This window comes from Mercenaria mercenaria, chromosome 14, assembly GCF_021730395.1.
Source record: "Mercenaria mercenaria strain notata chromosome 14, MADL_Memer_1, whole genome shotgun sequence".
Taxonomy (NCBI): Eukaryota; Metazoa; Mollusca; class Bivalvia; order Venerida; family Veneridae; genus Mercenaria; species Mercenaria mercenaria.
The window spans coordinates 26,927,695-26,940,502 of record NC_069374.1 but is presented as its reverse complement, the minus strand read 5'-3'; the positions used below and the strand labels follow the sequence as shown (position 1 = coordinate 26,940,502).

The window sequence follows — 12,808 nt, the reverse complement described above, 5'->3', positions numbered from 1 at the left end:
ATCTGCTTTCAGTTTACACACGCATTAATGTTTGTACAGATACATATGCAAGTTCTAAAGGCTATAAAACAATTATCATAACAACTATTGCGATACCATAGCAACTAAGCTTGAACTAGATTGCGGACAACTCACTCTGTGACTGGATCTTCCTATAAAGTGGGCTGTATATATTTGCAAGTGAGTTTTCATTAGTTTGGCCTGGCATTACTTCTGCCTTGTTCGTTTAGTCTGTTTAGTCAAGCGTGTCTGTTCAATTATTTGGAGAAGGGATTCAATTATAGATGATAGAATGCTTTCACTTTTGAAATCTGTTTACATTTATCTATATTTCTTTGTTTCATTAAAGATGAAAATTAGGCTGTTCAACAAGTACCTGTTGTTATAATTCTGCATGTTTAAAATCTCAAATGTTATCCTGTACGAAATTTTACAGCTGTAAAAGATCTGTATTTTTGTTCAAAATAACAGTCATGCTTATTCCAAATTTACACCGGTAGATTTTATATAACAAGATTGATTTTACAGCTGTAGATTTCAATTTACAGCTGTCGAACGACTGTAAAACAGTTCGAAATATGCAAATGAGCTACACCTGTAAAAAAAGTTACAGCTGTAAAAATGAAAAAAGTTACAGCTGTAAAATTGCCCAAAAAATACAGCTGTAGAAATATTGTAGGTATTGAAAAAGAGGACATTATTTTAAGGGACGAAAGTAAAGGTGCAAAAGGTTTTAGGATGAATTGCAATTCCCTAGATAAGGTAGCAATTACTATGAAAATGGCAAAATAAATGATCTAGTACGTAAAGTATATGTGGTATGATTACAGTATAGCAACAGCAAAATTCAAGAGTAGGATACAAAGTAGAACATATGCAGATCTTGTTTATAAAACTTTCTTTGTCAGTCATGAAAACATATGACAATCTTGTAATTATTTCTTTTAAACTTCGGCTTCCAGTAAAGAGTAAATTGTCAATGTATGTACTTATACATGTCCTTTTACAACTATAATAGATGATTAAACATCTGTACTTACTCTATACCGCTTTAAATTCCAAAATTTTACAAGATGTGATGTCTGTGTGAATTTCAGTTATATCCCGCCAAAATGCATTAAAGATGGCTGACAATACTCATGTTTCCCTCCAAAAATGTTACAGCTGTAATTTTGAGACATGACCATTTTACAGCTGTAACTTTCAACAGTATTTTTTTTACAGCTGTAAATTGAGACCTTCATATTTTACACCTGAAAATTTTAACTGTATTTCTGATCAGTTTTACACTTACAGGTCTTTTACAGTTGTAATTTAAAAATACAGGTCTTTTACAGACGTTTAACAGCTGTAAAACAGGTCCTTTTTTCGCACAGGATGTGTATAGTCGAAACCGTTCTTCAATTTTGCTTTGTCAGTTGTTTTATAATTATATATATACATAATTCAATTACAATGTGCTTTTGCACAAAACCTTCACATATTAAACAAGTAATATATTTCTGCTTGACTGTTTATGCACAAAATTCCAGTTGAAAGTTGTCAAAGTCAGCTTTCCCGTGTCCGTTGCGGAACATGGCATAACATCTAGCACCCGATATAACCTGCATAGACAAAAGTTAACACGTCACTGAAGAGCATGCGTATTCGTAAAATGCATATACATGTACATACAGTGCTTTGAAACAAGAAATAGATTGTGCATTACGTACATAGCATTTGTAATTGAACTGAAATTCTAAATAAGTCTTTTTCACATCACGTTACGGTCATTTTCTTTTAATTTGATATCACAATTTAATGTTTGAAATTTTATACGTAGGCCTGTATCTCGAGGTGAACATTTTTCATATCGCCCTCAGGAATGCAATTTTCACGTACTGGCACTTGTGCGAGTGTTTAAGTGACATCAGACATTTTCATATTCTAACTATAACTGAAATACTAATTTATCTCGCCCGCTTAGCTCAGTAGGGAGAGCGTTGGTCTAGGAATCACGGGGTCGCGAGTTCGATCCCCGGGCGTATGTTCTCCGTGACGATTTGATAAAAAACATTGTGTCTGAAATCATTCGTCCTCCACCTCTGATAATTCATGTGGGGAAGTTGGCAGTTACTTGCGGAGAACAGGTTTGTGCTGGTACAGAATCCAGGAACACTGGTTAGGCTAACTACCCGCCGTTACATGACTGAAATAGTGTTGAAAAACGACAAACAAACTAATTTACCTTCTGTGAAACCACTTGTAAAACAGCTTTATGCCATGATGATTTCGTCGGGTCAAAGTTGGCGTGTTCACCCCATGTATTTGTATGGCCCGGGTGCTGAAAATCAACTCTATTTTTATTCCTGCTAATTTTCTCAAAAAGGACTGATCTATGATTCAGATTGGGCATTAACATTTATTATTCGAAAGGGTGTTCACTGAACATTTACTGACTGAATAGCGAACAGTGCAGGCCATGATCAGACCTGTACCATGTGCAGGCTGATCTTGCTCTGCACTGGGGGCAAAGGCAAAATCACTTGCTGCCATTAGGCTAAAGGTTAAAGTAATGGATGTCATAACATTACATGAAACAAGCGATTTTGTACATATCAATAAAACGCAATTTTTAGACGTTAAACCACGCACTGTATTTTTCAGTATTATTAGCGCGATAGAAATATGGATTATTCCAAGCCATTCAAAACAAGCTGAATAAAACTGGGTAAGTTGTACTTAGGTAAATGAGATATTTTTTCTGCTTTCCTTGTTGATTTTTATGTTGATAAACACCATTGATTAAATCTTATTATAACTTGATTAAAATCAAATAAATTTCATGTTCGTGCATTAAGTACCGTACAAAAACAGGTTTGTATTGCCTGTTGTCCGAGACTGTCCGGGCGATTCGAGGCTGGTGATTTTACGGTGCTATAGACTGTCAAAAATTGAACGTACGGGAAATTTAACATGTGTGACAAAATAAGTTGAATTTAGTAGTGATTATGTTTTCTAACACGATCCGACTGATACGTATTTACTTACTGTCAAGTCACAGTAAATGGAATAATCACTCCCAGAAATACCGGACACCGAATGAGCTCTGCTGTATCCGCTAAGTGTGAATCTTGTAACGGTTCCGCTGTAGAAAGAAACATAAAGCCCATAAGACAATGCCTACTGTGAAATCTCGCAGTCATAAGGCAATGCTTTCTGACGAATCCATTACCGCTGTAAAAGTGGTCATAAGGCAATGATCACCGTCAAATTCTATACGGTTGCAATTAAACAAGGTCATAATGCAATGCTCACTGTCGAATCCCAAACGGCTGCAACTAAACAAGATCATCAGGCAATGCTCACTGTCGAATCCCGAACGGCTGCAATTAAACAAGATCATCAGGCAATGCTCACTGTCGAATCCCGAACGGCTGCAATTAAACAAGATCATCAGGCAATGCTCACTGTGGAATCCCGAACGGCTGCAATTAAACAAGGTCATAATACTATGCTCACTGTCGAAACCCGAACGGCTGCAATTAAACAAGGTCATCAGGTAATGCTGACTGTCGAATCCCGAACCTCTGCAAGAAAACAAGGTCGTAATGCAATGCTCACTATCGAATCCTATACAGCTGCGAGAGAAAAATGTCATAAGGCAGTGATCACAGACGAATCCCGTACCTATGCAATAAAACAAGGTCGTAATTCAATGCTCACAGTCGAATCAAATACGGCTGCAATAAAACAAGGTCATAATGCAATGCTCACTGTCGAATCCCATACGGCTGCAATTAAACAAGGTCATCAGGCAATGCTCACTGTCGAATCCCGAACCTCTGCAATAAAACAATGTCATAATGCAATGCTCACAGTCGAATCAAATACGGCTGCAATAAAACAAGGTCATAATGCAATGCTCACTGCCGAATCCCATACGGATGCTATTTAACACGGTCATAATGCAATGCTCACTGTCGAATCCTATACGGATGCTATTTAACAAGGTCATAATGCAATGCTCACTGTCGAATCTCCTATACGGATGCTATTAAACAAGGTCGTAATGCAATGCTGACAGTCGAATCAAATACGACTGCAATAAAACAAGATCATCAGCAATGCTCACTGTCGAATCCCATACGGCTGCAATTAAACAAGGTCATCAGGCAATGCTCACTGTCGAATCCCGAACCTCTGCAATAAAACAATATCATAATGCAATGCTCACAGTCGAATCAAATACGGCTGCAATAAAACAAGGTCATAATGCAATGCTCACTGTCGAATCCCATACGGCGGCAATTAAACAAGGTCATCAGGCAATGCTCACTGTCGAATCCCGAACCTCTGCAAGAAAACAAGGTCGTAATTCAATGCTCACAGTCGAATCAAATACGGCTGCGATAAAACAAGGTCATAATGCAATGCTCACTGTCGAATCCCATACGGTTGCAATTAAACAAGGTCATCAGGCAATGCTCACTGTCGAATCCCGAGCCTCTGCAATAAAACAATGTCATAATGCAATGCTCACAGTCGAATCAAATACGGCTGCAATAAAACAATGTCATAATGCAATGCTCACTGTCGAATCCTATACGGATGCTATTTAACAATGTCATAATGCAATGCTCACAGTCGAATCAAATACGGCTGCAATAAAACAATGTCATAATGCAATGCTCACTGTCGAATCCTATACGGATGCTATTAAACAAGGTCGTAATGCAATGCTCACAGTCGAATCAAATACGACTGCAATAAAACAAGATCATCAGGCAATGCTCACTGTCGAATCCCATACGGCTGCAATTAAACAAGGTCATCAGGCAATGCACACTGTCGAATCCCGAACCTCTGCAATAAAACAATGTCATAATGCAATGCTCACAGTCGAATCAAATACGGCTGCAATAAAACAAGGTCATAATGCAATGCTCACTGTCGAATCCTATACGGATGCATTAAACAAAGTCATAAGGCAATGTTCACTGTCGAATCTTAAACAATGTCGTAATGCAATGCTCACTCTCGAATCCCATACGACTGCAAGAAAACAAGGTCGTAATACAATGCTCACTGTCGAATCTCGAAACAGAAGTACATGAAACTGCACAGCCGTACTTCTTTAGTATAGCTTGTCATATAAAATAGAAGAACACATCGATAACTGGAAAGAAAGCAAAATGTTAGTAAGTAAACCTTTCAAATTATCGTTTTACCTCACACAAACGCCCCTGTCAATGGAATATATCTAATAAAGGCATATAAAACTTATCGTTCGTATTTCGATAGGGTCGTAATGTGGTAGCAAGTAGCCAGGATCATAGTTTGGTAGCCAGTGTAACAGTGATGTAGCTATGGTCACAGCGTGGTAGCGAGGGTTGCTGTTTGGTAGCAAGGGTTGGAGAATAGTAGCAAGGATCACAGTGTGGTGGCGTGGGTCACAGACTGTTAGCGAAAGTCACAGTGTGGCTGCAAGATAAGAGTCATAGTGTGGTAGCGAGAGGCAAAGTGTAATAACATGCTTTACAGTGTAGTAGTGAGGGTCACAGCGTCGTAGCAAGTGTGGTAGCGAGGGGTCACAATTTGGTAACGAGGATCAGTGTTGTAGCGAGGGTCACAGTTTGACTCTACCACATTGGTCACAGTGTGGTAGCGGTGTTCCACAAAACAAAACTAACCTGTCAAAGTCGATATACTGGGATGCACCACCATTTGTAACAGTGATATAGTAGTTACCACTTTCAGCACTGCTGTGGCTGTGTGTTCTTGTAAAGCCATCGTGGTAATTCTCCCACCCATCTCCAACCTCAAACGATCCGTCAAGTGTCTGATATGCACAGCTTTCACCTTAAACAGTTATCAATATGGCCAATACGTTAAACCTATATGTATATAAAGTATAACATTAACTGAAAGCATTATAATTTCAAATACGTCATAATTTAAATAGCGTTCCCTTGATCGACGTATACCAAGCGCATTGTTATTTTAATATCACTTTTTTATCTGTTAGCAATCATTCTATTTTTGTATAAAACATGAACAAATTAAAATACCTGAACACGTGTTGAGTTTAAAGTGATCAAATTCCGCATATCCTTGACTATTCCTGAACATAGCATAACACGTAGCCTCTCTGATCAACTGAAGTGGTATGAACAGATTGTCAAATCACGGCATAACAGCTAGCCTCGCTTATCAACTGTTGTTAAATACACACTGTCATATAAGGGCGTAAAAACTAGCCTGACACATTATCAAATAATGGCATTAAAATTAGCATCTTTAATCAGATGAAGCTGTATGAACACATTGTCAAAACAGGGCATATCGATAAGCTCTTTTAATCAAAGGAAGCTATATATGAACACATTGTCAAATCATGACGTGATGAGTATCCTTTGAAGCTTTATGAACCCATTGTCAAAACAGGACATAACAATTAGCCTTTTTTAATCAACAGAAGTTGTATGAACATATAAATCAACAGAAGTTGTATGAACATATATAAAAGCCTGAGGTAACAACTAACATCTTTGATTAACTGATGCCGTATAAACAGTGTTCAAATCATGACATCTGTTTAATTTTGATATATCACGGGAAACCCAGCCGATTGTTTAAAAAAAAATTGAATTTCTCAAAGGTGACTTTTTTTTAAATTCACATGTTGTCTGGCCTTTGACTCTGTTCCTTTATATTCATATCAACCTAAAGTAGAGGTCCAATGGGACATAATTATATAATTAGCAAATTAGCAGATATTAAACTTGCAAACACGAACAATTCCATTTACCTTGCTAGTATGAACGTGTAATTCCTTAAAGTGCCAGACATTCGGTGTGGATGAGGAATCAAAATTACTTGTCTGTCCGTACGTTTCTTTGCCGTCAGTGTGCTAAAATTAAAGACGAATTGCTAGAAATAAACGTGTTTTCTGCTCTAATTTAGTTGGTGATATAGTACACTGTTTTATCAGTGAAATGTAATCTTCATTTCATAATTGCAAACATCTGTCTTCAAAGTTCACAATTTGTATAAGCTTTAATTCTGCATATATTTCTTAAATTCTATTAGCTGTTTAAATGTATTACGGCGTAGACAAAATTACTATGTTGAATATTAAAATATTAAAAATGTTGTATTGTATAACTGTAACATATACTCAAGGACTTTAAGGTATGACCAACCCGCCTAATGGCGAATATTTCAAATGTTAAAAACATTGTTACAGCAATATACTGTATCCAGCAAGAGACTTGTATGCAATATTCAATCAACTGTTACCGTGCATTTTCTTATAATTTTTGTATAATTCATGATATTTCCTCAAGCTCAAGTAGAGAAAAATCTCAAAGTGATACGTTCAGGTATATTTCACGTATATTTCATTTTTTTTTTACGAATAAGTCATTCTGCATTTTGGAAATTTAAATCAGCGGACGATTTTCGTAATGCATATAATATATGTATGAAATATGCGTATTTCTTAAAGTGGTGATTTTTCTGCGAAGCGGTCGGATTTGGATTAGTGTTATTCAGTTATACAGCGACTTGATTGTCATCGTCGGAAAAGAATATCTGTTTAAGTCTATACACCGTTACATGATAAACTTATTCAAGCGATAAAAGGTCAAGTTGACTATTACACTGCAAAACATGAAACGACATTAAACGCTCACTATGTAAAACTTACCACATGGTCACTGTGAACACTGAATGTACACCATATAAAAACTACCTTGTGGTCGCAACACTGAATGTACACTATGCAGAACTTAACACGTGATTGCAACACTGAACGCGCACTATGTAGAACTTACTACATGGTCTCAATATTGAACGCACACTATGTATAGCTGTAGAATTTACCACATGGTCGCAACACTGAACGCTCGCTATGTAGAACTTACCACATGTTCGCAAACACTGAACGCACGCTATGTAGAACTCACAACATGGTCGCAACATTGAAAGTTCACTATGTAGAACTTACCACATGGCCACAACATGAACGCTCGCTATGTTGAACTTACCACATGGCCACAACACTGAACGCTCACTATGTTGAACTTACCACATCGTCACAACACTGAACGCTCACTATGGAGAACTTACCACATGGTAACAACACTGAACACTCACTATGGAGAACTTACCACATTGTAACAACACTGAACGCTCACTATGGAGAACTTACCACATGGTAACAACACTGAACGCTCACTATGGAGAACTTACCACATGGTAACAACACTGAACGCTCACTATGGAGAATTTACCACATGGTAACAACACTGAACACTCATCATGGAGAACTTACCACATTGTAACAACACTGAACGCTCACTATGTAGAACTTACCAAATGGTCACAACACTGAACGCTCACTATAGAGAACTTACCACATGGTAACAACACTAAACACTCACTATGGAGAACTTACCACATTGTAACAACACTGAACGCTCACTATGGAGAACTTACCACATGGTAACATCACTGAACGCTCACAATAAAGAACTTACCACATGGTAACAACACTAAACGCTCACTCTGGAGAACTTACCACATTGTAACAACACTGAACGCTCATTATGGAGACCTTACCAAATGGTCACAACACTGAACGCTCACTATAGAGAACTTATCTAATGGTAACAACACTGAACACTCACTATGGAGACCTTACCACATTGTTACAACACTGAACGCTCACTATGGAGAACTTACCAAATGGTCACAACACTGAACGCTCACTATAGAGAAATTACCACATGGTAACAACACTGAACACTCACTATGGAGAACTTACCACATTGTAACAACACTGAATGCTCACTATGGAGAACTTACCACATGGTAACAACACTGAACACTCACTATGGAGAACTTACCACTAGGCCACGACACTGAACACTCACTATGGAGAACTAAACACATGGTAACAACACTGAACACTCACTATGGAGAACTTACCGCATTGTAAAAACACCGAACGCTCGCTATGGAGAACTTACCACATGGTAACAACACTGAACACTCACTATGGAGAACTTACCACATTGTAACAACAGCGAACGCTCGCTATGGAGAACTTACCACATGGTAACAGCACTGAACGCTCACTATGGAGACCTTACCACATGGTAACAACACTGAACGCTCCCTATGGAGAACTTACCACATTGTAACAACACCGAACGCTCACTATGAAGAAACTTACCACATTGTAACAACACTGGACGCTCACTATGTAGAACTTACAATAAGGTCACAACACTGAACGAACACTACGTAGAACTTACCACATGGTCATTACACTGAACGCTCACTATGGAGACCTTACTACATTGTAACAACACTGGACGCTCATTTTGGAAAACTTACCACATGGTAACAACACTGAATGCTCACTATGGAGAACTTTCCACATTGTAACAACACCGAACGCTCACTATGGAGAACTTACCACATTGTAACAACACTGAACGCACACTTTGGAGAACTTACCACATTGTAACAACACTGAATGCTCACTATGGAGAACTTACCACATTGTAACAACACTGAACGCTCACTATGGAGAACTTACCAAATTGTAACAACACTGAACGCTCACTATGGAGAACTTACCACATTTTAACAACACTGAATGCTCACTATGGAGAACTTACCACATTGTAACAACACCGAACGCTCACTATGGAGACCTTACTACATTGTAACAGCACTGGAATCTCACTTTGGAGAATTTACCACATGGTAACAACACTGAACGCTCACTATGGAGAACTTACCACATGGTAACAACACCGAACGCTCACTATGGAGAACTTACCACATTGTAACAACACCGAACGCTCACTTTGGAGAACTTACCACATGGTAACAACACCGAACGCTCACTATGGAGAACTTACCACATTGTAACAACACCGAACGCTCACTTTGGAGAACTTACCACATTGTAACAACACCGAACGCTCACTATGGAGAACTTACCACATTGTAACAACACCGAACGCTCACTATGGAGAACTTACCTTATTGTAACAAAACTGAACGCTCACTATGAAGAACTTACCACATTGTAACAAAACTGAACGCTCACTATGGAGAACTTACCACATTGTAACAAAACTGAACGCTCACTATGGAGAACTTACAATAAGGTCACAACACTAAACGCTCACTATGGAGAACTTACCACATGGTAACAACATTGAACGCTCACTATAAAGAACTTACCACATTGTAACAACACTGGACACTCACTAAGGAGAACTTACCACATTGTAACAACACTGAACGCTCACTATGGAGAACTTACAATAAGGTCATAACACTGAATGCTCACTATGGAGAACTTACCACATGGTAACAACACTGAACGCTCACTATGAAGAACTTACCACATGGTAACAACACTGAACGAACACTACGTAGAACATACCACATGGTCATAACACTGAATGCTCACTTTGGAGAACTTACCACATGGTCATAACACTGAACGCTCACTATGGAGAACTTACCACATGGTCATAACACTAAATGCTCACTTTGGAGAACTTACCACATGGTCATAACACTGAACGCTCACTATGGAGAACTTACCACATGGTAACAACACTGAACGCTCAATATGAAGAACTTACCACAATGTAACAACACTGAACGCTCACTATAAAGAACTTACCAAATGGTAACAACACTGAACGCTCACTATGAAGAACTTACCACATTGTATCAACACTGAACGCCCACTATGAAGAACTTACCACATTGTAACAACACTGAACGCTCACTATGGAGAACTTACCACATGGTAACAACAATGAACGCTCACTATGAAGAACTTACCACATTGTAACAACACTGAACGCTCAATATGGAGACCTTACCACATTGTAACAATACTGAACGCTCACTTTGGAGAACTTACCACATGGTAACAACACTGAATGCTCACTATGAAGAACTTACCACATGGTAACAACACTGAACGCTCACTTTGGAGAATTTACCAAATGGTAACAAGATTGAACGCTCACTATGGAGAACATACCACATGGTAACAACACCGAACGCTCACTATGGAGAACTTACCCCATGATAACAACACTGAACCCTCACTATGGAGAACTTACCACATTGTAACAACACTGAACGCTCACTTTGGAGAACTTACCACATTGTAACAAAACTGAACGCTCACTATGGAGAACTTACAATAAGGTCACAAAACTGAACGAACACTGCGTAGAACTTACCACATGGTAACAACACTGGACGCTCACTATGTAGAACTTACAATAAGGTCACAAAACTGAACGAACACTATGGAGAACTTACCCCATGATAACAACACTGAACCCTCACTATGGAGAACTTACCACATTGTAATAACACTGAACGAACACTACGTAGAACTTACCACATGGTCATAACACTGACATAATCACTATGGAGAACTTACCCCATGATAACAACACTGAACCCTCACTATGGAGAACTTACCACATTGTAACAACACTGAACGCTCACTATAGAGAACTTACCACATTGTAACAAAACTGAACGCTCACTATGGAGAACTTACAATAAGGTCACAAAACTGAACGAACACTGCGTAGAACTTACCACATGGTAACAACACTGGACGCTCACTATGTTGAACTTACAATTACGCTCACTTTGGAGAACTTACCACATTGTAACAACACCGAACGCTCACTATGGAGAACTTACAATAAGGTCACACAACTGAACGAACACTACGTAGAACTTACCACATGGTCATAACACTGAACGCTCACTATGGAGAACTTACCACATGGTAACAATATTAAACGCTCACTATAAAGAACTTACCACATTGTAACAACACTGGACACTCATTATGGAGACCTTACAACATTGTAACAACACTGAACGCTCCCTTTGGGAGAACTTACCACATGGTAACAACACTGAATGCTCACTATGAAGAACTTACCACATGATAACAACTATGAACGCTCACTTTGGAGAATTTACCACATGGTAACAACACTGAACGCTCACTATGGAGAATTTACTACATGTTTACAACACTGAACGCTCACTATGGAGAACTTACCACATTGTAACAACACTGAACGCTCACTATGGAGAACTTACCACATTGTAACAACACTGAACGCTCACTATGGAGACCTTACCACATTGTAACAACACTGAACGCTCACTTTGGAGAATTTACCACATGGTAACAACACTGAATGCTCACTGTGTAGAACTTACAACATGGTAACAACACTGAACGCTCACTTTGGAGAATTTACCACATGTTAACAACACTGAACGCTCACTATGGAGAACTTACCACATGGTAATAACGCTGAACGCTCACTAAGGAGATCTTACCACATGATAACAACACTGAACGCTCACTATGGAGAACTTACCACATGGTAACAACTAAGCCCTTACTTTATAGAACTTGCAATAATGACACAGTATGTAGAACTTACAATATGGTCACACCACTGACCGTATGCCATGTTAACTTACCACAAGGTCACAATATATGCTATAGTCAGTCGGGTCTGAAACATGAGCTGCAGAGTTATGTCGGCTATAACCGCTTAGTCTGAACTCATACACTGGCGCCCTAAAATCATAATAACAGCAGTCGTTTTATTATATATAAATGTAAAAGGATCTTTGTCCATTACACATGCTTTTATGAACGAATACAGAAATAATTTCTGTAGTCAAAACACTATCGCCGCGTTAATTCCTTCTCCGTATTTATCTAAATGAAACT

At 38.5% G+C, this 12,808-nt stretch overlaps 1 protein-coding gene across 2 annotated transcripts in view; it reads right to left on the bottom strand.

Annotated features, from left to right (window-relative positions):
- Positions 1-881: 881 nt before the first annotated feature.
- LOC123527092 (uncharacterized) overlaps positions 882-12,808 on the bottom strand; it is a 35,938-nt gene continuing 24,011 nt past the window's right edge. For both annotated transcript variants that reach the window (XM_053523106.1, XM_053523105.1), the window contains 7 exons: positions 12,553-12,652; positions 6,791-6,892; positions 6,051-6,138; positions 5,673-5,841; positions 3,031-3,127; positions 2,228-2,323; positions 882-1,604 (listed from right to left, as the gene is read on the bottom strand). In XM_053523106.1, coding sequence (XP_053379081.1) covers positions 1,515-1,604; positions 2,228-2,323; positions 3,031-3,127; positions 5,673-5,841; positions 6,051-6,138; positions 6,791-6,892; positions 12,553-12,652 — 742 coding nt within the window. In that variant the 3' untranslated portion in view covers positions 882-1,514. The remainder of the gene's footprint in view (positions 1,605-2,227; positions 2,324-3,030; positions 3,128-5,672; positions 5,842-6,050; positions 6,139-6,790; positions 6,893-12,552; positions 12,653-12,808) is intronic.